This window comes from Tamandua tetradactyla, chromosome 7, assembly GCF_023851605.1.
Source record: "Tamandua tetradactyla isolate mTamTet1 chromosome 7, mTamTet1.pri, whole genome shotgun sequence".
NCBI classification, from domain to species: domain Eukaryota; kingdom Metazoa; phylum Chordata; class Mammalia; order Pilosa; family Myrmecophagidae; genus Tamandua; species Tamandua tetradactyla.
In genome coordinates, this window is record NC_135333.1 from 162,055,226 (window position 1) to 162,082,985 (window position 27,760).

Sequence of the window (27,760 nt, forward strand, 5' to 3'; positions counted from 1 at the left end):
TCTAAAATACGGTATTCTCTGGAGTTTTGAAGATTCAGTAAAGAAATAGAAAGTTTATAGTAACAGAATTAAAAGAGTCATCAAGATCTGTCTGATCTCTTTTCCTTTTCTCAGGCAAGTGAATAACATTTCAACTAGCAGTCGTATTCTCTGTAGAAGTGTCCTCAGGGATAAATATGCTACAGTCTTCTCCTAATTGTAGTACCATACCAGCAATAGAGAAGGACTGTTATAGTTAACTGAAAATGACCTTTAGAAAATTATACACACACACACACATACGTATACACACTGTTATAAACTGAATCATGTCCCCCCTCCAAAATATATGATGCTTAAGTCTTAATCCTCAGTCCTTTCATTTATAAATTGGATCTCCAAAGATCTTGTATATTCATATTTAAACTTTTATCTTGGCTTTTTCTTAAATTTTGTAAATCTAATTCTTTCCTCATAAGAATTCTTAAATCTTTTAATGTAGAATTAAAAGTCAATAGTGAATTATGCAGAAAATTAAAGCATTTTAAATAAAATAATTATTTCTTCTTAAAGAAAGTAAACGTAAACAACTAACCAATTCTAATATAGCAGCTTTTCCTTTCTGATTTTCTTTTTCAAATTCACTTTTGGAGTTTTTCAAAGAATCAGAAACTTTTGATAATTTTTCTTTTGATGCAGAAAGTTCTGTTATAACAGTTTCTTTTTCCATCTTCACTTTTTGTAGTTCTGTTACCATTGCTTGAATTTTATTATTCAATTCATTATGCTGCATCTTTGTATCTTGACTTAAATTTTCAATTTCTTGTTTAAGGATTAGTTTTTCTTCCTCTTGCTTGGTAAGCATTTGTTTAGTATTTTCAAGGACTTCAGATTTTTTCTGCAGATCCAATTTCGTCCTGCAAACTCTAAATATTTAAGAAAATAATATTTTTAAAATACTGCATCATTTACCATTCCCAATTTACCATTTAAAATTAATAATAAATAATTTATTGATTTTAGAAGCTTTTTTACATGGTTCAGAAGTAAAATATAATGCAATTTCATAAAACAATACAACTGAAAAAAAAGTCTTAGATCATCTGATCTGATCATTTAATAGATGAAGTTCATTTTCATCTAGTCAGATAAGTTCATGGTAAAGCCAAAACCATCTAAACTCCTAACTGTATCTAGTCTTGTCTACCACAGTGGATCCCCAAAGAAAACTGTGCATAGGGCAGACAGTCTAGCCCATTATTGTCAGAAAAGTCCTTTCTGTGCTCTTTAAAGACTCTATTATTAGTTTTAGCTCCCAAGCACATGGAGGACATTACCTCTTTCCCTGCAATTTATAACACATTATGTGTGGTAGGTCTTAAACTTCAAATAGCTTAAGGTTACCCAGAAAAAAAAATTAATAAAAGGCTAAAAAAGTTTTATTTCTAAATTAGAGGAAAGGCAAATTATTTACTTTAATCCTAGGAACTAGTTAATAAAAGGGGTCTGTTACCAATTTTCCCTTAACACAGGTTTTCTGCACCTAGGAAATGAAGCAATAGTTTTAGGAATGTTTAACTATGGACTTCTATTGTTTTCATAAAAGAAATGAAATTGCATACTATTCAGGAAAAAAACAGATTCAAGAGCAACCATTTTTAAAAGCGAAATAAAACTATATACAAACTAATAATATTTTAAAAATGCACACTATTTCCAATGTACATTCCAATGAATCATTATAAATTCAAAATTATATTGAAAGAAGGTTGTTGAAAGATGCATAGCCACATAATTGAAGTTGAGTATTAATAAAAACTAGAACTGTTTTTATACCCTGAAATTTTCCAAATTTTAGTCTTAGAAACTTCTATTTTCTAAAAAAAGTTAGAAAGTTGCTGAGTCAAGTACATTAGAAAACTGTGCCACAAGGATTTTTAAAGGTCTAAATAGAAGTCATCAAAACAATATTTTACTACTTTATATAAAATCCTTGTTAAGCCACCCTAAAATTATGAGTTGATTTATTTATTCACTATGCTACTGGTTTCTAATAAATAATTATTGTTAAATCATAACATTATGTGAGGCAGAGAAGGCAAAACAGACATAAATGTTTATATAGTCACTATAAAGCTTTTTGTTTATTAAAAAAAAAAAGAAGTAACTAAAGGAAGAAATAAGCAAATCCTCAACCACAGTTGGAAAGTTTAATACCCTTTTTCAGAAACTGATAGGACAACCAAAAAAAAAAAACAGCAAGGATATAAAAATTAGAACAAAAACAGCAAGGATATAAAAATTAGAACATTATCAACCACCTTGACCTAAGTTAATTTATAGTACACTCTACCCAATAACCCAGAGCACAGATATGTGCACATAGAAAATCAACCAAGACGAATTATCTGCTAGACCTTAAATAAGATTCTATTTCAAAAGTTTGAATTTTACAAAGTATGTTGCCTGGCCACACTGGAATTAAATTAGAAAGCAAAAACAATAAGATACATAGAAAAGTTTCAAATATTTGGAAAATAAACAATAAACTTCTAAATCACCCAGGCATCAAAGAAGAGATCACACGGGAAATTAGAAATTATGTTGAAGTATATGGAAATGAAAACACAGCATTTGTGCAATGTATGTTGGAGAGAAAGATTGGGTACATAGATGTAGATGGGTCCTGAGAAAGGGGAGCTCTGTATCCTGTATCCTGTTTTCCTGCTCTCAACCTTGGCTCAGGGTTGGGCTTAGCCAAACTCCACAGATGTTTATATGACATAGGAGTAGGAGGAACCTAGCCTCTCTTTTCTAGTAGTACTCTAGAAATATAAAAGACCCCAGAGGAGAAATGTTTGCATGAAGTATATAAGCAGGAAAAAAAGACTTAATCTTAAAGGCTTTCTACTCAGTATGGTATGGAAGTCTCTGAGTGATTTCTGAACCCTGAGATTAGAACACAGGTAATGCAAAGAACCATTAGGCATACAGGCACCTTGGGGAAGAGAACAAGAACTCAGAGGTAATCTACACGAACCAATGACTGGGATATAAAGGTAACCGTGGACTACCCAGTGGATGATGGACCACTCAGATGTGCTCCCCAATACCTAGACACTGGAAATTCTGACATATATGAGAGGGAATGCCATCTTGAGGCACAGAATGCATCTTTATCCTCCAATTCTAATTATCAGGACCAATTTTACAAGATGTAAGAGAATAAGAAAATTTTATCAACACATCTCAAAACAAGGATGAAATCATGAAGGTGAGAAACAAAATAATCATCAACCGCGATGCATTTTATTTCTTCTTCCTGAAGGGTACTTTTCCTAGGCTCTCAGACTCGGCCTTTATTACCAGAAAAGTAAAGAGCCCTCATCCCCTTGGTCCAAGATAGAGTGGCCTATGAAGCATCTAGAGAGAAAAGTATATTTGAATGTGACCAATTATAAGTCTCCCAAGAAGACTGGATTAGAACTGATTTTCAAGTATCAGAATTATGGTGAGTTATATGCCCACTGGAGATATCATGGCAGGACCCCAGATGAGCATCAGCATCAAGGATGAACTGGAATTGGACCAGACTGATTCTCCTTTGAGACTGAAGCAAAGATGTGACAGCTAGGTATTTAATATGGCTATATGGGATGCACCCAGAAGAAAATATCCATTCTGACCCCTGAAACATTTAAAATTTCATATTCCAATTAACCTTAAAGCTCATATATTAGCTAAACTAAGCCACCATTATCCCCAGGGCTATAAGGAACTTATTTAGCACGTAGCACAACAAACTAGAGAAAAAGATACCCTTTCTCAAGACATTTTATTTCATCTGTTGAAAAACTGTCATAATATACTGACTTTATTAGAATAAGACACTCAACTACCATCTGCCAGAAATTTTATATCTAGCATTTTCAAAATGCAAAAAGAGCATGAAAGGGGCAAGGAACCGAGAAAAACAAAGAGATATTGAAAAGGGTAAACCAGTCAGGGAAGCTTTCATATTATGAGGCTATAAAAAGAAAAGCAAACTAAACCCAAAATAAGTCTAAGAAAACATTTGGTAAAAGTAGTAAGAGAATTATATTAAATAGAAAACAGACAAAGAAAATCAATGAAATTAAAATCTGGGTTCTTTTTGTAGACTGATAATATTGATAAATCTTTATCTAGAGTAATCAAGAAAAGGAAAGTCTCTCAATAAATGGTACTGGAACAACTTCAACAAAGTATTGAAAATAGTGGTCCTGGACCACTCATTTATACATCACACAAAAAATAATTCAACATATATTCTATACAAACTTAAACTGTAAAACTTCTAGAAGAAACACAGGGAATTCTTCATAATTCTAGGGATAGGCAAAAATTTCTTAGAGTAGGCAAAAAGCATTAAACCTAAAGAAAAAAATGACAAGTTGAACTAAACCAAAATTAAAAACTATTCATTGAAAAACATTACTGCCTGGCAGAAAATAGTTGAAAAAATACATATGGCAAAGACTTTGTATCTGGAATATATAAAGCAATCCTACGACTCAACAACAAAGAAGATACAGTGCAAAAATTTAAAATAGCAAAACTATTTAACAAATACTTTATAAATAAGACATTTGAATGGCTAGTAAGAACAGGAAAAAGTGCTTAGCCTCATCAGAGAACTGCAAATTAAAACTACAGTGATGGGCAGGACAACAGTGGCTCAGGGGCAGAATTTTTGCCTGCCATGCCAGAGACCCAGGTTCGATTCCTGGAGCTTGCCCACGTAAAAAAAAAAACCACAGTGAAACACCATTTTACACTCCACAGAGTAGCTATAATTAAAAGGACCATACTGGCAAGGATGTGAAGTAACAGGAACATTCTTAAGGGCAGTGGAAACACCACAAAATTGCTCATCAACAGGAGAAAAGATAAATTATAGCATATTCATTTAATGGAATAATAGTAATAAAAATAAAAAAGAAATCAAATAATTCACTCAATTTCACAGAAGAATTTTTAAATATTGCACTGAATGAAAATGGTTAGTCAAAAAATAACAATCTATACTTCCATTTACACGAAGTTCAAAAACACAAAAGTAATCTATGGGGACTGAAATCAGAACTGTGGTTGTCGATGGGGAAATGGTCAGGTATTGACTGGGTGGGTGCATGAGGGAATTCCAGAGGTGATGAAAGTGCTCAGTTTTCAAGGGTGAGGGGAAAACATGCTTACACAAAATATATATTTATCCAAACTCAAACTGCATTGTAAGATCTGTGCATTTAACCATATCTACTTTTTTTTCATATGTACATTTTTAACCTCAATAATAAAAACAGAAGGAGGTTTCCCTTCTGAACTGATTCAGGTGTTTCCCTTGCACTTATAGCAATAGACAAAACTATAATGCTGAAAAGGAGTGTTTCATAAAGAAGAATCTATTTCCTACTTGATGTGGTGTCTCAGCAAAAGCCTGACAATTCTTGGGTGATATATATAAACATCCCTCAATTTGTTAAATTTACACTAATTTACTCAAATTTTGAACAATTTAATTGCTTTACTTCAGAGAAACAGGTACCATCCATATTATTATTGAAAAGAGACAAGATGACCCAAATTTCATAAAACTAATTTTCAGTCCTTTCTAGTATAAACATTAATCATATTGTGATGGCCTTATGTTTCATTTACATTAACATCAGTAGTTTACTGAATCAACACAAAATAAACATTTAATAAATCTTTAAGTACTGCAATAACAAAATCAAAACCTTAAGGAAATTTCAGTATTTGAATTCACAGTCCTCCCCCATAATTAAATGCAAAGTAGGTTAGCTTACATTTCTTTCTCCACTTCAAGTTGTTTACTCAGTTCTGTAAGTCTAAGCTCTAAATCTGTGTTCAGCTGTCTTTGCTGCTGTAGATCCTGCAAAGTTTGTTCCTTGCTTGCTTTAACTTCAAAAGTATCCAATTCTAGCTTCTTTGAAAGAAATATGGTATAATAGCATTGTAATGTTAATAATTACCTATTATTAAGCAGTATAGCATTTTTGTTTATACTCAAATTGGTGTTGATGTAACATAAAAATAGACATAAAATAATTATGTTATAATAAAAACACACTCTGAAACCATTATTAAGTAAAGGATATTTATCTGAGAATCTTTTAGAGGCCCTACAATAAGGCTTTAAAACTATGGGCAGGGCCACGGTGGCTCAGCAGGCAAGAATGCTTGCCTGCCATGCAGGAGGACCCGGGTTTGATTCCCAGTGCTGCCCACCAAAAAAAAGTAAAAAAAAAAAAAAAAAAAAACTATGGGCAGTCACTAAGTATTTATTTTATAAAAATAACTATGAGTAAGAGAATATTTAAAACAATCATAAATATTCATTACTTGAATTAAAGTTATTAACACAATTACAAAAAGAAACAGGCTCACACATGTACCCACTTAAAACATACTTTATATTCATAGCTACCAAAATTGATGTAATTGTATATATTCAAAACTACAATGGAATTGTCATTTAGTTCTCTGCATTAATTCCCATTGGCCTTAATTATAAAGCCAATTCAATTCCTGATTTTGCTTCTTTAATCTCTTGATGTAGATGCAGTTTGCATCTCTTACATATACATATTAACTATGTGTATAATTTTTGTAAAATTTTTTATTGTGAAATAGACACAACAAAGCAATAAATCTCAACATACATTATAACAAATAGTTATAAAAGAGATTTCAAAGTTTGGTATGGGTTACAGTTCCACGATTTCAGGTTTTTCTTCTAGCTGCTCCAAGACACTGGAGACTAAAAAGTATCAATATAATGATTCAATAATCATATACATTTGTTAAATCCTAACTTCTCTGGTATAACTTCTCCTTCCATTTTGATCTTTCTCCCAATCTTTAGGGATATATGGGTTATGCCCATTCTAACTTTTTTCATGTTGGAAAGGGATATCAACAATATGGGATAGGAGGATGGAATGGGTTGATTTTCTTGGAGATTTTCTTGGACAGGACAGATTTGGCCTAGGAACCCTTCTGGAGGTGGTAGCTTTTTGAAAAGTAATTTCAGTAATGAAACTTTTGTAGAATCTGAAATAGAGCCCTGGATGTTCTTTAAGTTTAACAGGAATGGTGTTGATTGGAGTCTGGTAAACTATGGTAATTAGCAATATCCAGCTGAAGCTGGCTCTGGAACCATCTGAAGGTTTCAGGTTTCTGCAAAGTAAAATCAGTGCGTGCAACTTTTGTAGGAACTCAAAAAGAACCCTGGGTGTTCTTTAGGGTTAACAGGAATGATGCTGGTTGAGGTTTGGCAAACTCCAGCAATCAGCAATATCTGGCTGAAGCTTGCATATGAGTATGCAAGAGTAGTCTCCAGAATAGCCTCTTAGCTCTATTTGAACTCTCTTAGCCACTGATACCTTATTGTTACAGTTCTTTTCCCCCTTTTGGTCAGGATGGCATTGCTTATCCCACAGTCCCAGGGCTAGGCTTATCTCTGAGTATGTATGTAATTTTCAAAACTTATAAAATCAAACTAATAAAGATACAGTTTGCTTATCTATAAATAATGAATTTTTTTCCATAGTTCTAATGATTTTGTACCTTAACTCTGCTATAACCAACTCAGGTACCTGTGGCTCTTACCCAACACCTACATTGTAATTCTTCTCCCATATTATATTGGTATGGACACACACACACACACATACATTATATTTTCTCATCATATATGGGTACTCAACCTGACTGTGGAAGCATATGTGTGTGTAACTTGAGTTATTGCTGTTTATCTGAAGCAGATAACTCAACTTTATTATTTTTACTCTCTACTATTAAACAATGAATTGTTTGTTGGTAAAATGTTCTAATTTAAAGGACTCAGTAAAATCCTTTTCTGGTATGTCTAATCAACATTTTCACTTGGAGTTGTGTTAAAAGGTGCAACTTACCATGTCCTAAATTTATTATTAATTAGAAGCAATATACAAAGTATACAAACGTAAAGTCAAAAGAGGAAAATATCTACAATATCTGAAATATTATGCTGGAATAAGGATGCAAGGAGGTGGAAAAATGATGGAACAGAAGTGACTTTTCAATAACAACAACAACAAAAATAAATTCCTCTAATGATAAAATATACCCCTGGTTGGCTGTCTCTCTGCAATAGTGACATACTACCATGTGATATTATCACATTGTAAAGGCCATCCATTAATGAAGAGAAAAAATTAAGACGGGATTCTAAAATAAGACAGAAAAGTACAAGTAATTTTTTAAAAATGTATATCACAATTTCAACCTTTCCTTGTTAAATAAAAATCTTTGATTCCTTCTCGGTCATATGCTTTCATTAATATAACTGTAGAATATTTGGCTAAATTCAATTCTTGTAATACAAACCTTAATTTGACCTTCTAGCTCTTCAGTTTTCTGTTCTAAAGAGAGATGTTTCTCTTTATATTCTTTAAGATAACTTTCCAGCTGACTACAATGTTCTTGCTTGTCCTGCAACTTCATAGTTACTTGATCCAATTGAGTAGTGATCTTATTTAACTCCTAGAGAAAAGAATAATTGAAGAAAAGTTTGGTAAGGTTTATTTTATTGTAGTGCTTAATCAAATTTTAGTCAAAGTAAAATTGAAAATTCTAATTTTATTCAAGAAACCACGCCAAGTAAGAGATTAGTCACAGGATATCCCAGAAGCTATATTTACCCACCAATATAAAATAAAACACCTGAAGTGTCTCATAGTCTGAGATACTAAATTTATATACAAAGCAATTTAATAACTTTTCAATGATTTTCTACACAGAATTATTTTAGGAGCCAGCAATAAAATATTAAATAGGCTAATAATAAAATAACACTTTTATATCATAATTGTTCTCAGTGTTCTAGACACTATTTTTATAATAACATTTTTTAATATTACAGTGATTACACCTATGATACCTGTTCAATTTATTTGGAATATCCTCTTGCACAGAAAGAACAAAATAAAAATTACTAGTAAATCCACTGCCAGCAGATAATCACTATTAATCTTTGAATAACGTTCCTTGCAGTCTTTTCTGTTTGTTAGTTTATATATTTTTTTCTTTGACCTTTTAAGATAAAGACAGGATTTCACTTTACAGACTGTTTTAATGTAACCAACCACCTTTGTCTTTACATAATAATGCATAATGAATCTTTCTGACTTATTTTCTATAAAAATCATTATATTTGACTGCATAGAGTCCCATTTTATGGCTATGGCCCATTTTTAGCCAAATCTCCTGTTTTAGATATTTAGATTGCTACTAAAATTTTCTGCATTTATTAACAGAGATACAAACAGCATCCTGAAAGTTATGATTATTCCCCTTGGATAAAGGATTAAAACTAGGTTAAGAATGGGCAGGCGATGGTGGCACAGTGGCAGAGTTCTTGCCTGCCATGCCATAGACCCGGGTTTGATTCCTGGTACCTGCCTATGCAAAAAAAAAAAGTAGGTTAAGAATAAGAAAAATTTTGAGTTTTTGAAATATATTGCCAAACAGCATCCAACCAAAAAACTGAACTAATTCAGTCCCATTAGCAATCAATAAAAGTGACTTGTTCCTCTACATCCTCTCCAACCCTCTTCAGTGGTAACAGAACACACATACTTGTACACACACACACACACCATTATTGTCTTAATTTGCAATTGATTCTTAAAGAACTTGAGCACTTCCTAATATAGTTTTGTCATTTATATTTTCTTGTAGGTCCACTTTTTTTTCCTAAGTAAAAGTGGTTGAAATATCAAGGCTATAAACCCTTCAACAGACAAAATTCAGAAGCATTTTATCCTTTTGAGCCTTAGAGTTTTGAAAATATTTTTGACAGATAAAGTATAAACTTTTGTGTGGTTATTTCTAATGACATGAAGGTTTTATTTTCTTTATGGTGTCTTATAGTGATCTCATGCTTAGAAATACTTTCCAGATGTGTTTAACAATACTGTCAAGTAAAAAAGCAAGTTGCAGAACAACATATATAGTATGATTCCGTATGCATAAAAGAAAATATTGTTATGTGTATTCAATTCTTATACAGATCTGGAAGGATACACGCTAAATTTTAATAGCAAACATTCCAACTAAGGAGGACAATAGGGTTGGGGTTAAAGGCAAGCATAGGAAAATCTTTTTTTAGCTTGATATATGTATGTACTGTTAAAAACATGTTAAGTAATAGTGAGTATTACGTCTTGAATGAAAACTAAATTTTAAAATTTCATACCTGATAAAAGCTAAGAAAAATCAGTACCTTAAACTTGGAGGTAAACTGGAAGCTTCTATTCTATTAGAAGTAGTGAAAAAAGTAACTTCTGTATATTTCCTCCAGTCCCTCATTTACTCCTACCCTTGAAAAGGAGATTACCTTTATAATTAAGATGGAATATGTAGTGCTATTTTTCTGCTTCCAAGTGGTAAGTATATCTGGGTCATGGACCAATCTACCACTAAAAGCAAGTTGTAGAGAGCTATCTATATTACCCAATCATTGACATTTGATGGGATGAGGTGACAACAAGGAGCAAATGTTTCAGACCCACATCAAGGTCTAGGCTAGGGAAGAAATACACTATTAGGAAGCCTAACCACAGCTGCTAGTCTAACTTATACAAATCAGTTGAGCTTTATCAAAAACAAAGCTGATGAGGAGGGGCCCAGATGGCGGCTTAGCAATGTGCACATTTTAGTTCGTCCTCCAGAACAACTACTAAATAACCAGAAACAGTACAAAACAGCTTCCAGAGCCACGTCAGTGACCGGACACACAGCGTACCCCAGTCTGGACTAGCTGGACTGGCTGCAAGCCTCCCCAAAACCGTGAGTTCCCCAAGCTACAGCGGCTGGTGCCCAGCACCCCTTCCCCACAGGCGACTTCCCAGAGGGAAAGGAAAGAGACTCTAAACCTGGTCAAGGCAGAGTTCGCTCATTGGGCTCATGGAAAAAGAGGAAAGGGGAGGAAACAGAGGTTTTAGTGGCTGTGTATCTATGGAGACTTGGCAGCCTCTGGATTCAGCAACGGGACTTCTCAGGCTGCAACTGCCCCAGGCACAGGCAGAAATGGGCTGCTTTCAGGGCTGTCTCCCACCTGTGCCTTCCCCAGGGGAGGGTGAAGCCCAACTCAGGTGGAATCCCTTCCTCAAGGAATTCAGACTCCAGGGCCTGGCAATTTGAAGCCATTAAAACCAGCCTACAACCTCTCCTCCGTCTCTACCATGCCCCCAGCAGGGAGAGTCTTCCAAAGTTAAAAGTGCCGCAACATCTTTTGCTGGTGCGACCCGCAGGCAGACATGCCACATACTGGGCAGGATAAGAAAAACAGAGCCCAGAGACTTCACAGGAAAGTCTTTTTACCTGCTGGCTCTCACCCTAAGGGAAAACTGACGCAGGTGACTCCTTCCCCCTGATAGGAGGCCAGTTTAGTCCGGGAAAACCAGGCTGTAGTCTATACTACTTACGAAGACCCTCCTAAGGGTGGGGAGGAAAAAGGCACCATACAAGCAGGGCAAAAAAACAAGAAAACAAGAACTGAAAAATTATCCTCTGTTAAACAAAACCTAAGCTAGAGGTCCGGAAAAAGCGGAACTGAAGGTCAAAGAATAGACAGACAACAAATTCATCTAGCAAGAAAACCCTAGGTAAGAGAAGTGAAAGCAATCTCCAGAATAAACTAATCAAGGTAATTAAATGTCTGGACACCAGCAAAAAATAACAAATCACACCAGGAAAATTGAAGATATGGCCCAGTCAAAGGAACAAGTCAATAGTTCAAATGAGATACAGGAGCTGAGACAACTAATTCTGAATATACGAACAGAAATGGGAAACCTCTTCAAAAACCAAACCAATAAATTGAGGGAGGACATGAAGAAGGCAAGGAATGAGCAAAAAGAAGAAATGGAAAGTCTGAAAAAACAAATCACGGAACTTATGGGGATGAAAGGTACAGTAGAAGAGATGAAAAAAACAATGGAAACCTACAATGGTAGATTTCGAAGACAGAGAATAGGATTAGTGAACTGGAGGACGAAACATCTGAAATCCGACAAGATACAGAAACTATAGGAAAAAAAATGGAAAAATATGAGCAGGGAACTGAATGATAATATGAAGCGCACAAATATATATGTTGTGGGTGTCCTGGAAGGAGAAGAGAAAGGAAAAGGAGGAGAAAAACTAATGGAAGAAATTATCACTGAAAATTTCCCAACTCTTATGAAAGACCTAAAATTACAGATCCAAGAAGTGCAGTGTACCCCAAAGAGAATAGATCCAAATAGACATTCTCCAAACTTACTAGTCAGAATGTCAGAGATCAAAGAGAAAGAGAGGATCTTGAAAGCAGCAAGAGAAAAGCAATCCATCACAACAAGGGAAACCCAATAAGACTGCAGATTTCTCAGCAGAAACCATGGAGGCGAGAAGACAGTGGGATGATATATTTAAATTACTAAAAGAGAAAAACTGCCAACCAAGAATTCTATACCCAGCAAAATTGTCCTTCAAAACTGAGGGAGAAATTAAAACATTTTCAGACAAAAAATCACTGACAGAATTTGTGACCAAGAGACCAGCTCTGCAAGAAATACTATAGGGAGCACTAGCGACAGATACGAAAAGACAGAAGAGAGAGGTGTGGAGAAGAGTGTAGACAGAAGGAAAATTAGATATGACATATAAAATACAAAAGGTAAAATGGTAGAGGAAAGTACTACCCAAACAGTAATAACACTAAATGTTAATGGATTGAACTCCCCAATCAAAAGATATAGACTGGCAGAATGGATTAAAAAACAGGATCCTTCTATATGCTGTCTACAGGAAACACATCTTAGACCCAAAGATAAACAAAGGTTGAAATTGCAAGGTTGGGAAAAGATATTTCATGCAAATAACAACCAAAAAAGAGCAGGAGTAGCTATACTAATATCCAACAAATTAGACTTCAAATGTAAAACAGTTAAAAGAGACAAAGAAAGATACTATGTACTAATAAAAGGAACAATTCAACATGAAGACATAACAATCATAAATATTTATGCACTGAACCAGAATGCCCCAAAATACATGAAGCAAACACTGCAAACACTGAAAAGGGAAATAGACACATCTACCATAATAGTTGGAGATTTTAATTCCCCACTCTCATCAATGGACAGAACATCTAGGCAGAGGATCAATAAAGAAACAGAGAATTTGAATATTACAATAAATGAGCTAGACTTAACAGACATTTATAGGACATTACACCCCACAACAGCAGGATACACATTTTTCTCAAGTGCTCATGGATCATTCTCAAAGATAGACCATATGCTGGGTCACAAAGCAAGTCTCAACAAATTTAAAAAGACTGAAATAATACAAAACACTTTCTCAGATCATAAGGGAATGAAGTTGGAAATCAATAATAGGCAAAGCGCCAGAAAATTCACAAATATGTGGAGGCTCAACAACACACTCTTAAACAACCAGTGGGCCAAGGAAGAAATTACAAGAGAAATCAGTAAATATCTCGAGGCGAATGAAAATGAAAACACAACATATCAAAACCTATGGGACGCAGCAAAGGCAGTGCTAAGAAGGAAATTTATTGCCCTAAATGCCTATATCAAAAAAGAAGAAAGGGCAAAAATTCGGGAATTAACTGTCCACTTGGAAGAACTGGAGAAAGAACAGCAAACTAACCCCAAAGCAAGCAAAAGGAAAGAAATAACAAAGATTACAGCAGAAATAAATGAAATTGAGAACATGAAAACAATAGAGAAAATCAATAAGACCAGAAGTTGGTTCTATGAGAAAATCAATAAGATTGATGGGCCCTTAGCAAGATTGACAAAAAGAAGAGAGAGGATGCAAATAAATAAGATTAGAAATGGAAGAGAAGACATAACCACTGATCCCACAGAAATAAAGGAGGTAATAACAGGATACTATGAACAACTTTATGCCAATAAATACAACAATGTAGATGAAATGGACAACTTCCTAGAAAGGCATGAACAACCAACTTTGACTCAAGATGAAATAGATGACCTCAACAAACCAATCACAAGTAAAGAAATTGAATCAGTCATTAAAAAGCTTCCCAAAAAGAAAAGTCCAGGACCAGATGGCTTCACATGTGAATTCTACCAAACATTCCAGAAAGAATTAGTACCAATCCTGCTCAAACTCTTCAAAAAAATTGAAGTGGAGGGAAAGCTACCTAATTCATTCTATGAAGCCAACATCACGCTCATACCAAAACCAGGCAAAGATATTACAAAAAAAGAAAACTATAGACCAATCTCTCTAATGAATACAGATGCAAAAATCCTCAACAAAATTCTAACAAATCGAATCCAGCAACACATTAAAAGAATTATGCATCATGACCAAGTAGGATTCATCCCAGGTACGCAAGGATGGTTCAACACAAGAAAATCAATTAATGTAATACACCATATCAACAGATCAAAGCAGAAAAATCACATGATCATCTCAATTGATGCAGAGAAGGCATTTGACAAAATTCAACATCCTTTCCTTTTGAAAACACTTCAAAGGATAGGAATACAAGGGAATTTTCTTAAAATGATAAAGGGAATATATGAAAAACCCACAGCTAATATCGTCCTCAATGGGGAAAAACTGAAAACTTTCCCCCTAAGATCAGGAACAAGACAAGGATGTTCACTATCACCACTGTTATTCAACATTGTGTTGGAAGTTCTAGCCAGAGCAATTAGACAAGAAAAAGAAATAAAAGGCATCAAAATTGGAAAGGAAGAAGTAAAACTATCACTGTTTGCAGATGATATGATACTATACGTTGAAAACCCTGAAAAATCCACAGCAAAACTACCAGAGCTAATAAACGAATACAGCAAAGTAGCAGGTTACAAGATCAACATTCAAAAATTTGTAGTGTTTCTATACACTAGTAATGAACAATCTGAGGGGGAAATCAAGAAACGAATTCCATTTACAATTGCAACTAAAAGAATAAAATCCTTAGGAATAAATTTAACTAAAGAGACAAAAGACCTATGCAAAGAAAACTACAAGAAACTGTTAAAAGAAATCACAGAAGACCTAAATAGATGGAAGGGCATACCGTGTTCATGGATTGGAAGACTAAATATAGTTAAGATGTCAGTTCTACCTAAATTGATTTACAGATTCAACGCAATACCAATCAAAATCCCAACAACTTACTTTTCAGAAATAGAAAAACCAATCAGCAAATTTATCTGAAGGGGAGGTTGCCCCAAATTGCTAAAAGTATCTTCAGGAAAAAAATCGAAGCTTGCGGTCTCATGCTGCCGAATTTAAGGCATATTATGAAGCCACAGTGGTCAAAACAGCATGGTACTGGCATAAAGATAGATATATTGACCAATGGAATAGAATAGAGTGTTCAGATATAGACCCTCTCATCTATGGACATTTGATCTTTGATAAGGCAGTCAAGCCAACTCACCTGGGACAGAACAGTCTCTTCAATAAATGGTGCCTAGAGAACTGGATATCCATATGCAAAAGAATGAAAGAAGACCTATATCTCACACCCTATACAAAAGTTAACTCAAAATGGATCAAAGATCTAAACATCAGGTCTAAGACCATAAAACAGTTAGAGGAAAATGTCGGGAAATATCTTATAAATCTTATCATTGGAGGCAGTTTTATAGACCTTACACCTGAAGCAAGAGCACTGAAGAAAGAAAGAAAGAAATGGGAACTCCTCAAAATTAAACACTTTTGTGCATCAAAGAACTTCATCAAGAAAGTAAAAAGACAGCCTACACAATGGGAGACAATATTTGGAAACGACATATCAGATAAAGGTCTAGCATCCAGAATTTATAAAGAGATTGTTCAACTCAACAACAAAAAGACAGCCAATCCAATTACAAAATGGGAAAAGACTTGAACAGACAACTCTCAGAAGAGGAAATACAAATGGCCAAAAGGCACATGAAGAGATGCTCAACATCCCTGGCCATTAGAGAAATGCAAATCAAAACCACAATGAGATGTCATCTCACATCCACCAGAATAGCCATTATCAACAAAACAGAAAGTGACAATTGCTGGAGAGGATGTGGAGAAAGAGGCACACTTATGCACTGTTGGTGGGAATGTCAAATGGTGCAACCACTGTGGAAGGCAGTTTGGCGGTTCCTCAAAAAGCTGAATATAGAATTGCCATATGACCCAGCAATACCATTACTAGGTATCTACTCTGAGGACATAAGGGCAAAGACACAAACGGACATTTGCACACCAATGTTTATAGCAGCATTATTTACAATTGCAAAGAGATGGAAACAGCCAAAATGTCCATCAACAGAAGAGTGGCTAAACAAACTGTGGTATATGCATACAATGGAATATTATGCAGCTTTAAGACAGAATAAACTTATGAAGTATGTAACAACATGGATGGACCTTGAGAACATTATGCTGAGTGAGATTAGCCAAAAACTAAAGGACAAATACTGTATGGTCTCATTGATATGAACTGACATTGGTGAATAAACTTGGAATATTTTGTTCGTAACAGAGACCATCAGGAGATAGAAATAGGGTAAGATATTGGGTAATTGGAGCGGAAGGGATACAGACTGTGCAACAGGGCTGGATACAAACTCAGGAATGGACAGCACAATACTACCTAACTGTAATATAATTATGTTAAAACACTGAATGAAGCTGCATGTGAGAATGATAGAGGGAGGAGGGCTGGGGACATAAATGAAATCAGAAAGAAAGACAGATGTTAGAGATTGAGATGGTATAATCTAGGAATGCCTAGAGTGTATAATAATAGTGAAATGCACAAGGTACAATCTTAAAAATGTTTTTGCATGAGGAAGAACAATGGAATGTCACTGTTGCAGGGTACTGAAAATAGATGGCAATTAATATTTTAAAATGTCACCTTCTGTGTGAGACTAAAGCAAAAAAATGTTTATTTGTTATAAAATTTATATTTTGACTAGTGCATTTCCTAATATAACTTACGTAGATAGTTTGACTGAACGCCATAAGTACTTGGAATCTCAGGTAGGACATGAGATTTTGCTGGTTTGTCCAGAGTGATGCCCCGATGAATCCCAGAGTGATTTGATCAGTGAGTGGAAAAGTATCTGCAAAGCCCCCTTCAGGGAGTGGTGAGACTGGGGAGAAATTCAACTTCCCCAAGTTGAATTCTTGATATTCTCACAAGCAGTGTGGACAACCAAAGCTATAGGCAGAACCCCCAGTCTTGGGGTTTGTTCATATGAAACTTAACCCCACAAAGGATAAGTCAAGTCTACTTAAAATTTAGGCCTAAGAGTCACCCCCAAGAGAGCCTCTTTTGTTGCTCAGATGTGGCCCCTCTCTCCAACCAACACAACGAGCAGTCTCACCACCCTACCCCTCTCTACGTGGGACATGACTCCCAGGGGTGTGGACCTTCCTGGCAAAGTGGGACAGAGATCTTGAAATGAATGGAGACTCAGCATCAAGGGACTGAGAAAACCTTATCAACCAAAAGGAGGAAGAGGGAAATGAGACAAAGTGTCAATGGCTGAGAGATTCCAAACAGAGTCCAGAGGTTATCCTGGAGGTTATTCTTATGCATCAAGTAGATATCATCTTGTTACTCAAGATGTAATGGAGAGGCTGGAGGGAACTGCCTGAAAATGTAGAGCTGTGTTCCAGTAGTCATGTTTCTTGAGGATGATTGAATAATGATACAGCTGTCACAGTGTGACTGTGTGATTGTGAAAACCTTGTGTCTGATGCTCCTTTTATCTACCTTGTCAACAAAGGAGTAGAACATATGGAATAAAAATAAATAATAGGGGGAACAAATGCTAAAATAAATTTAGTTTAAATGCTAGTGATCAATGAAAGCAAGGGGTATGGTAGGTATAATCTTTTTTTTTCTTTCCTGTGTTCATTTTATTTCTTTTTCTATTGTGTTTTTATTTCTTTTTCTGAATTAATGCAAATGTTCTAAGAAATGATGAATATGCAACTAAATGATGATATTGTGAATTACTCATTATGTATGTTGTTTTATTTTGTTTCTTTATTTTTTAATTAATAAATAAATTTAAAAAAATAAAAAACAGAAAGCTGATTTTTATCTCTGTCTGACTCCTGCATCTATTACTCAACTGGTTCTGAAATCAGGGAGGAATTAAAGGGTATAATAACAAGATCATATAAAACTGGGCATCATTTTTACATGCTTGCAATTAACTTATCTACTAAATATCTAGATTATACCATTAACTTGCATCAGGTCCTCCTACCTGTTGTTTATCTTGCAATGCATTTTGGGCTGTGTCCAAATGATTCTGAAGATCTGCTCTTTGGGCAGTTTTTGCTGCTTCTGCTGATAGCAATAATTCAGTTTTGGCTTTAATCTGTAACAGAATTTACATATTATTTAATTCATAATTTTCTTTTGATTTTCCCGTGCTTGAACACACGTTACTTTTGTAAATTATTTTAAAAATTAAGTCCTCTGGCAAAATAATAATAAAATATGCATGTGAAAATCCCCAAAACTGGAATGCCTAGGAAAGAAGACTGCTAATAATGTTTATATAAATGATGAAAAAATATGGTACCAAATACTACAGTACCCTTTTTCTAAGAAGGGAAGGTATGCTTTTTTAATGAAAAGGGCCACTTTTACAGAAGTAGACATCTGAAGTATACCTACCGACATGATAAAACAAACCACTGCGCCAAGAAAATGAAGCTCTAAAGATGATCAGGAATTCCAGAAATCCAGGATTCAACACAACCAGACTATGACAATCTGAAACTGCAACTTCTTTGTGAAATTCAGTATTTACTGATAATTTCTTAATTACGGGTTTTTATTTTTGATGCCCATAAAAGGAAGACATTAAAAAAATGCACATTAAAAATTCAAAGCTTTAATAATAAGCTCTTAACTAAAACCAAACAGGTAAAAAAATTCCATCATCAAAATAAACACTTTTAAATGTTGAAATAGCTTTAATAGAATTCACCTCAAATAAGTAAAGCAAAAAAGAATAAAAAAGATAAACACATATTTGCAATTAAAGTGTCTTGAGACAACGGTAAAAAAAAGAACAGGCATTCTTTGGTTAGAGAGAGGATCGATGAAACAAAGAAGTCTAGGATTTACACTGTAGGAGTAATCTGAAGCAGGAATGAAAAAAATTCAAAATTCTTTTTTCAAGAGCTTTTTACAGAAACAATGGTTATATCAAATTATATGCATCCACAGTGAATTAAAAGTGAAAACTAGAGAAATCTACACTTTAAATAAGTAGCAAATCTCTACTAATTGATGAATATGTAACAGAGACTAGGAAAAAATACATTTCTGCAGATGTCAGTTTCATTTATGTATAGCATTTCACCTATCCGCAGAATAAAAAATTCATGAAATCTTTAAGGACATAGTAATTCTCATGATCTCTAATACATGTATTTTCAACCAATGTGACATCTTCTAAAGTCATGTTAGATGTAAAGAAAATCTGGGGGGAATTAAAATAGTTCTACTGATTTACCTTATTTCAGAAATGCTTCTTCTGAGGGTGGGGGTGGGGGGTGGAGAGATGGATTGTGTCCAGTTAGCCAAACTAGCCTCTCTTTCAGCCCTTTTATACATAAGAAGTTCAGACTTAACAAGAAGGTGCCAATTGCTACAATGGCATTGTCACAACTTCTGCATTAAAGCCCTTAAAATAGCAAGAGCAGTGATGAACCCTCTCACAATGTGCTGCCATTTATGTATATAATTTACCCTGACACTGTCATGATCCTGCAAAGCAGGAAGTACCTTGAAAGAAGACATCAAAAGGTATATTACAGAACTCAAAACTAGGAGGCAGCTTAAAATCATATTTGTGTCATTAAAGGCACACTCTAGAAAAAAATATTACCTTAACTGCCTGTATTTAATGTATGTGAGCAAAGACGGAGCCAATACCCTTTGGTCAAGCAGTTCTGGTAGGCACTCTCTTCTTAATGCTATCATTTAAAGCACCAGAAGTAATCAAAAGTCCTAATTCTTGAAAGAAAAGTCTTACATTCTACTTTATGAACCAAAAGAAATCCAAAAAGAAGTTAAAATATTTTTGAGAAAAGCCTCAAAATTAAAAAATACCTATAGCTACCATTTTTCAACAATTAAAGGCAAAGAAGAGGCTACTGTAATGATATAATAGGATCAATGATAGCAAGGAATTTGGCTGATCCAACTATAATTACTAGAATCACATGAGTAACAGTGACAGGGTGATCTTTTGTAAAGGGAAGCATCTTGCAATGTAAATAGAATCAAATATTGTCTTATTTATTCATTCAATCATATTCTGTCCCCTCCCTCTTCAAGTCTCTCTCTTAACTTGAACATCCACATATTGAGTTATCATATAACTCACTTAACCAATTACTATACTGAAAAAAAGTGTACTTTTTCTCCAAATTCTAGTAAGTGTACGAGTTACAGTACTTTATCATTGTATTTTTTATTTCTAATGGAATCAGTCTCCTAAAATAAAGAAAATTAAGGTTTAGAAAAATTTATATAACTTTCTCTATTGTACAGAACAGGAAAACAATGATGAGAAAGGAGAAAGAAATACATCTTAATTCCCACTTCATGACTGGTCCATTGAACAAGATCACGACATTGGTCTCTGAAAGAACACATGTTAAAATATGTAACAGTGCTATTTAAAGTTATTTTTTAAATACCAAACTTTTATGGTAAAGATAAAAAATCAACATCAGAAAAGATTTACACACAGAAATCTAATGGCAAAATATTGAACTAATTTGAACTTCAAAAGCAGTAAGAACTTGATCAAAACAAGAAGTTAAAAGGCCCAGGAGTTTCAGGGTGCAGTTTACTAGAAAAGCAGGAAAAAAAAAAAAGCAGACAAGAATGCTCAACCAAGTTTAACCAACTGTCTAGATTCAACGTTTATCTAATTCCAGTTGTCAACTTGTTAATATTAATAGGTAAGGCAAAAGAGAGTATCAGAATTGAAAACATTTGATAGCCTAAAAAATGGTGCTTCTTTCATACAAACTCTTATTAAATAACATAATTCATTATTACCTGTATGTCAAGCTGGGAGACCTTCTCCTTGCTTTCATTTAATTGACTATTTAATTCACTGAGACTGGTTTCTAAGGAAAGGACACGGTCTTGTGCAGCTCTAAGATGTACCTTCTGTTCCTGTACCTGATCATGTAAATTCTCCTGGGCTTGTTTATGACTTTCAGACTGATTCTTCAGCTTCTCTGTTAGTTGTGTTACCTAGCATACAAGCAAGACACTAATTAGGAAATTCATCAATGATATAATAAGAATTAAGAAACCCAAATATATGTATCATGAGTATATTAAACTGCTGTATGATAGCATTATCTCATATATGTTACAATAATAAAATATGTGAAAATAAAATTATTCACATATTTCCAAAAATAAGTAAATATACTATCTCAAAAATCATAAAAAACAAATTCAGACTCAAAGATTATATTATTTTTAATCAACTTTATTGAGCTATAATTTATACAAAATAAAATACATTTAAGTGTACTGTTTCAGATTTGATAAATGTATACACTCATTTAATCAACACTACAATCATGATGTATAACATTCCCGTTCTCCCACAAATATTTCCTCATGACCCCGTGTCCCCGCCCATTTCCAGGTCCAGACAATCGCTGATCTCACTGAGCTGTAAGAACTGCTTTACATATTCTAGATATTTCTGTATTGTCAAGTAAATGAATTGCAACTATTTTCTCCCAGTTTATACATTTTTGCATTTTATTTTGTAATGATATCTTTTGAAGAACATATTTTTCAAAACTTAGAATAAATCTAATTCATCTTTTTTTTTTTTTTTAATGATTAGAGCTTTTTGTGGTCTACCTAAGAAATCTTTACCTATCCCAACTACCATAAAGAATTTCTATGTTTTCTTCTGGGAGCTTTAGAGGTTTAACTTTACGTTTTGGTATATGATTCATTTTAAGTTATTTTTGTGTACTGTGTTAGGGGATACTCAACTTTGCTTATTGTCAGATAGACAGTCAGTTGTTCTAGCACTTTTTGTTGAAAAGACTCTTCTTTATAATAAAGTTACTTTGGCATTCTGTCAAAAAGTCAGTTAACTATATTTGTGTGGGTCTATTCTGCTGCAGAGATCTAACATCTATCTATCCATAGACAAATACTACATTGTCTTAATTACTGTAGTTTTACGTAAGTCCTGAAGTCAGGTAATGCAAGTCATTACTCTTTATCAAAAATTACTGGCTACTCTAATCTTTACACTTCCATATAATTTTTAAATTCAGCTTGTCAATTTCTACAAAAAAAAAGCCTGCTGGTACTTTAATTGCATAATACTGAATTTCTAAATCAATTTGAATTTATGCTACCTTAACAATATTAGTATCAAGTTTTCTAATTCATAAACATGGCATATTTATATAGAAAATATTTAATTTTCTTAGCACTGCTTTGTAGCATTTCATACACAGGTCTTCTAGTGCTTTCAATAAATTGATTCTTAAGCATGTTATGTTTTCTGATGCCGCTATAAACGGTATTTTTATTTTGTGGTTTGCTGATATATACAAATATTCTTATTCTTTGTATCTATTATCCTACACCCTTGCTAAATTTATTCTAAAGGATTTTTCTATAGAGTCCTTAGAATTTTTTATGTGAACCATCTTATTGTTTGGTTATAGTTCACATATTTTTTTCTACAGTTTTAGTTTTCGCTTTCTAAAGTGTATGCCTTTTATTTATTTTATTTTTTCTTGACTTTGGAATTGGCTAATACCTCCAGTGTAATGTTAAATACAAATAGAGCAGATATCCTTGCCATATTCCTGACAAATTCTCAGATTTTACTTGTCGGAATAGTCTTTACTACACTTTCATTATTGAAAATTATTTTTGCTAGATCCAGAATTCTAAACTGACAGAACTTTCTCTTGGCAGCCTAAAGAATCATCATCTCCACTGTTCTATGACTTACATTGCTTCTGACAAAAAACATCAGAAATTCTTATTCTTTTCTACTTGTTAATATACACATTTTCCTCTGGTTGCCTGTGAGATTTTTCTCTTTGTCACTGACTTTTTGGCAATTTAATTATGAGGTGCGTTGGTGTGTATTTCTTTGTATTCCTGCTTGGATATCACTGAGCTTCTTGAATCTATGGGTTTATATTTTTAATCAAATTTAAACATTTATCAGTCATTATTTTTATAAATCTTTTCTCCTTTTTTGACCCTAATTATATGTAAGCTAGACTACATGATACAGCCAAATGGGTCTAACAGATACTATTTCATGTTTTTTCCAGCCTTGTTTCTCTCAGGGCTTCACTATGTTCAATTTCAATCACCTTATGTTCATGTTCAGGCATAATAAAGTAGATGCAAACTTTAAAAAATATTTTAATTATAAACAATAAGCAAATATACAAACATTCTTGACATACAATCCGTGGCTCACAATATCATCACATAGCTTTGTATTCATCACCATGATAATTTTTTTGAACATCTCTCTAGCAAAAGAAAAAAGAAAAACTCATACATGCTATTTCCCTAACTCCTCCCTTTCACTGACCCCTCGTATTTCAATCTACTCAATTTATTTTAACCTTTGTTTCCCCCTATTATTTGTTTATTTCTTATCCATACTTTTACTCATCTGTCCATACCATAGATAAAAGAAGCATCAGACACAAGGTTTTCACAATCACACAGTCATACTGCAAAAGCTGTATCATTCATTATACAATCATCTTTGTATGGCTACTGGAATACAGCTCTACAGTTTCAGGTACTTCCCTCTAGCCACTCTAATACACCATAAACTAACAAGGTGATATCTATATAATGCGTAAGAATAACCTCCAGGATAACCCCTCAACTCTGCTCGAAATCTCTCAACCACTGACACTTTATTTTGTCTCATTTCTCTCTTCCCCCCTTCAGCTGAGAAGGTTTTCTCAATCCCTTGATGCTGAGTCCCAGCTCATTCTAGGACTTCTGTCCCACGTTGCCAGGGAGATCTACAACCCTGGGAGTTATGTTCCATGTAGACAGAGGGTGGGTGGTGAGTTCACTTGATGTGCTGGCTGACAGAGAAAGAGGCCACATTTGAGTAACAAAAGAGGTTCTCTGGGAGCGACTCTTAGGCCTAATTTTAAGTAGGGTTTGGCTATTCTTTGCAGGGATAAGTTTCATAGACACAAACCCCAAGATTGAGGCCTTGGCCTACTGATTTGGTTGTCCCCACTGCTTGCAAGAATATCAGGAATTTTTCAAATGGGGAAGCTGAATTTTCTCCCATTCTCCCCACTCCCCCCAGGAGACTCTGCAAATACTTCTTTATTCACTGTTCAAATCACTCTGGGATTTATCAGGGCATCACACTAACCTGGACAAAGCTACAAGATCTCATGCCCTATTCAAGGTTCCATGTACTTATGGTGTACAGTTAAACTGTCCATATAACTTAAATTAGGAAATGCACTAGTCAAAATATAAATTTTGTACCAAATAAACACTTCTTGCTTTAGTCTCACACAGAAGCTGAAATTTTAAAATACGAATGACCATGTATTTTCAATACCCTGCAATTTTGACATTCCTTTGTTCTTCCTCATACAAAAACATTTTTCAATTTGCACATTTACTATCATTGTACACTCTAGGCATTCTTAGATTATACCTTCTCAGTCTTTATAATCTATCTTTCCTTCTGGTTTTTCATATGTGCCCCCAGTCCTTCTTCCTCTATCATTTTCACATTCAGCTTCATTCAGTGTACTTACATCATTGTGCTACAATCAGGTAGTATTGTGCTATCCATTTCTGAATTTTTACATTCAGTCCTGTTGCCAATTAGTATACCTTCAGCTCCAATTACCCAATCTCTACCCTATTTCTATCTCCTAATAACCTCTGCTCTTAATTGAAATTTTCCAAGTTCACTCATTACTGTTAGTGCATATCAGTGAGACCATACAGTATCTTCCTTTAGTTTCTGGCTAATATCACTCAGCATAACGTCCTCAAGGTCCGTCCACATTGTTACATGCTTCATGACTTTATTCTGTCTTACAGCTGTGTAATATTCCATTGTATGTATATATCATAGCTTCTTCAGCCACTCATCTGTTGATGGGCATTTGGGCTGTTTCCATCTCTTGGCAATTGTAAATAATGCTGCTTATAAACAGTGGAGACACAAATCTTTGAACTTCAGTTTTGAAGTAGAAATTTCTTCTACTTCATATTCAGATATGAAGTAGAAATATCAGCAGGTATTTTTTCTACTTGCTTGATCTAATATTAAGTGCATTCAATGAACTTTCCATTTCAGGTATTTTTATTTTGTATCTCTACAATTTCCATTTGGTTCTTTTTTATGTTTTCCACTTACTTCTTCATTATGTGTAGGATTTCCTGTACACCATAAGCACACGTAAAAGAGCTATTTTAAAGTACTTTGATGATTCCATCATCTCATTTTCAGGTCTGTTTCTGTTGAATGATTTCTCTTACAGTTACGGTTCACATTTCTCTTTTGCTTCTTAATATCTAGTAATTCTTTTATCTGACAGGTCCAGATTTTGTTCTCTTATTTTTTTTTAACGTTAAGTTTTCTTCCAGAGGAAAGTTAAATACATGCATTTCAGCGGCATCCTTTCAAAGGTTGTTGTTAAGCATTTTTTAAAATTTTTATTGCGATATATTCACACATTATACAAACCATCCGTAGTATACAATCAATTGCTTACACACCATATAAACCAGCTGTAGTATACAATGACTTACAGTATCAACACACAGTTGTACAAACATCCCCATGATCAATTTTAGAACATTTTCATTACTCTAGAAAAGAAATAAAAATAAAATAGGAAGCTCAAATCCTCCATAACCCCTGACCCCCCATTATTAACCCCTAGTATTGGTGTGGTACATTTATTACTGTTGATGAATTAAAGTATTACTGTTAACTACAGTATACAACTTGCAATAGGTACATTTTCCCATATACACCTCTACGTACTCCTTATAGTAGTGTCATACATTTGTTACAGTTCATGAAATAATTTTTTTATATTTGTACAGTTAATTACAGACACTGCCCACCACAAGATTCACTGTATTAGATATTCCTATGTTTTAACCTCCAACTTTCCTTCTGGTGACATACATGACTCTAAATTCTCTCCTTCCACCACATTCACACAACATTCAGTACAGTCAATTATTCTCATTATAACATGCTACCATCACCTTATCCATTTCTAAACATTTAAGTTAAACCTAGTGCACATATTAATCAGCTGCTCCCCATTCTTTAGTCTCATTCTATATGCTGGTAACCATAATCTAGTTTTATATCTTTGAGTTTATACAAATTAGTTCACTTCAATGAGATCATACAATATTTGTCACTTTATATCTGGCTTATTTCACTTAGCAGTACGTCCTCAACATTCAACCACACTGTTTCCTATTTTCGAACATCATTTCTACTTACTGCTGTATATTCCATCATATATATACATACTTTGCTTATCCATTCATCTGCTGATGGATACTTGAGCTGTTCCATCTATTGTCAACTGTGAAAAAAGCCGCTATAAATATTAGTGTGCAAATGTCTGTTCCCTACATCCTTGTTTTCATATTTTCTGGTTATATTCTGAGTAATGGGATTACTGAGTCATAAGGCAACTCTGTATTTTGCTACCTAACGAACTGCCAAACTATAACTGTACCATTTTATAATCCCACCAGCAATGAAAAAGTGTTTCAATTTCTCCACACGCTTGCTCACACTTCTAGTTTTTGTTTAATGGTCACCATTCTAGTAGGTGTGAGATGATATCTCATTGTGGTTTTGACTTGTATTTCCCTAACAGCTAGTGGAGCTGAGCATCTTTTTCAAGTGCTTTTTAGCCACTGGTATTTCTTCTTTGGAAAAATGTCTATACATGTCTTTCGTCCATTTTTTAAATTGTGTTGTTTATATTTTTATTGTTGAGTTATAGGATTTCTTCATATATTCTAGATATCAAACCCTTACCAGATATGATTTCCAAATATTCTCTCCCAGTTGCCTTTTCATCCTTTTGACTAAGTTCTTTCAAGCACTGAGTATTCAATTTTGAGGAGTTCCCATTTATCTGTTTGTTCTTTTGTTGCTTGTGTGTTGGGTGTAAAGTCTAAGAAACTAGTGCCTATAACTAAATCTTGAAGATGTTTCCCCACATTTTTTTTCTAGGAGTTTTATTGTCCTGACTCATATTTAGACCTTTGATCCATTTTGAGTTAACTTTTGTATAGGGTGTGAGATAGGGGTCCTTTTTCATTCTTTTGATAATGTATATTCAGTTCCCAAAAAAACGTTTATTGAAGAGACTGTTCAATAAACAGAGAGGACTTGGGAGCCTTGTCAAAAATCAATTAACCATAGATCTGATGGTTTATTTCTAAACTCTCAATTCAGCTCCATTGATCAATATGTCTATCTTTATGCCAGTCAGATACTATTTTGGCCACTATAGTTTTATAATATGCTTTAAACTCTGGAAGCATGAGATCTCCCACTTCAATCTCTTTTTCAAGCTGATTTTGGCTATC

General features: G+C 34.1%; 1 protein-coding gene across 3 annotated transcripts in view; it reads right to left on the reverse strand.

The window, feature by feature from the left end:
- Positions 1–27,760, reverse strand: part of EEA1 (early endosome antigen 1) — a 193,649-nt gene that overhangs the window by 17,318 nt on the left and 148,571 nt on the right. For all 3 annotated transcript variants that reach the window (XM_077111593.1, XM_077111592.1, XM_077111594.1), the window contains 5 exons: positions 21,170–21,370; positions 18,348–18,461; positions 8,410–8,565; positions 5,826–5,965; positions 575–905 (listed from right to left, as the gene is read on the reverse strand). In XM_077111593.1, coding sequence (XP_076967708.1) covers positions 575–905; positions 5,826–5,965; positions 8,410–8,565; positions 18,348–18,461; positions 21,170–21,370 — 942 coding nt within the window. The remainder of the gene's footprint in view (positions 1–574; positions 906–5,825; positions 5,966–8,409; positions 8,566–18,347; positions 18,462–21,169; positions 21,371–27,760) is intronic.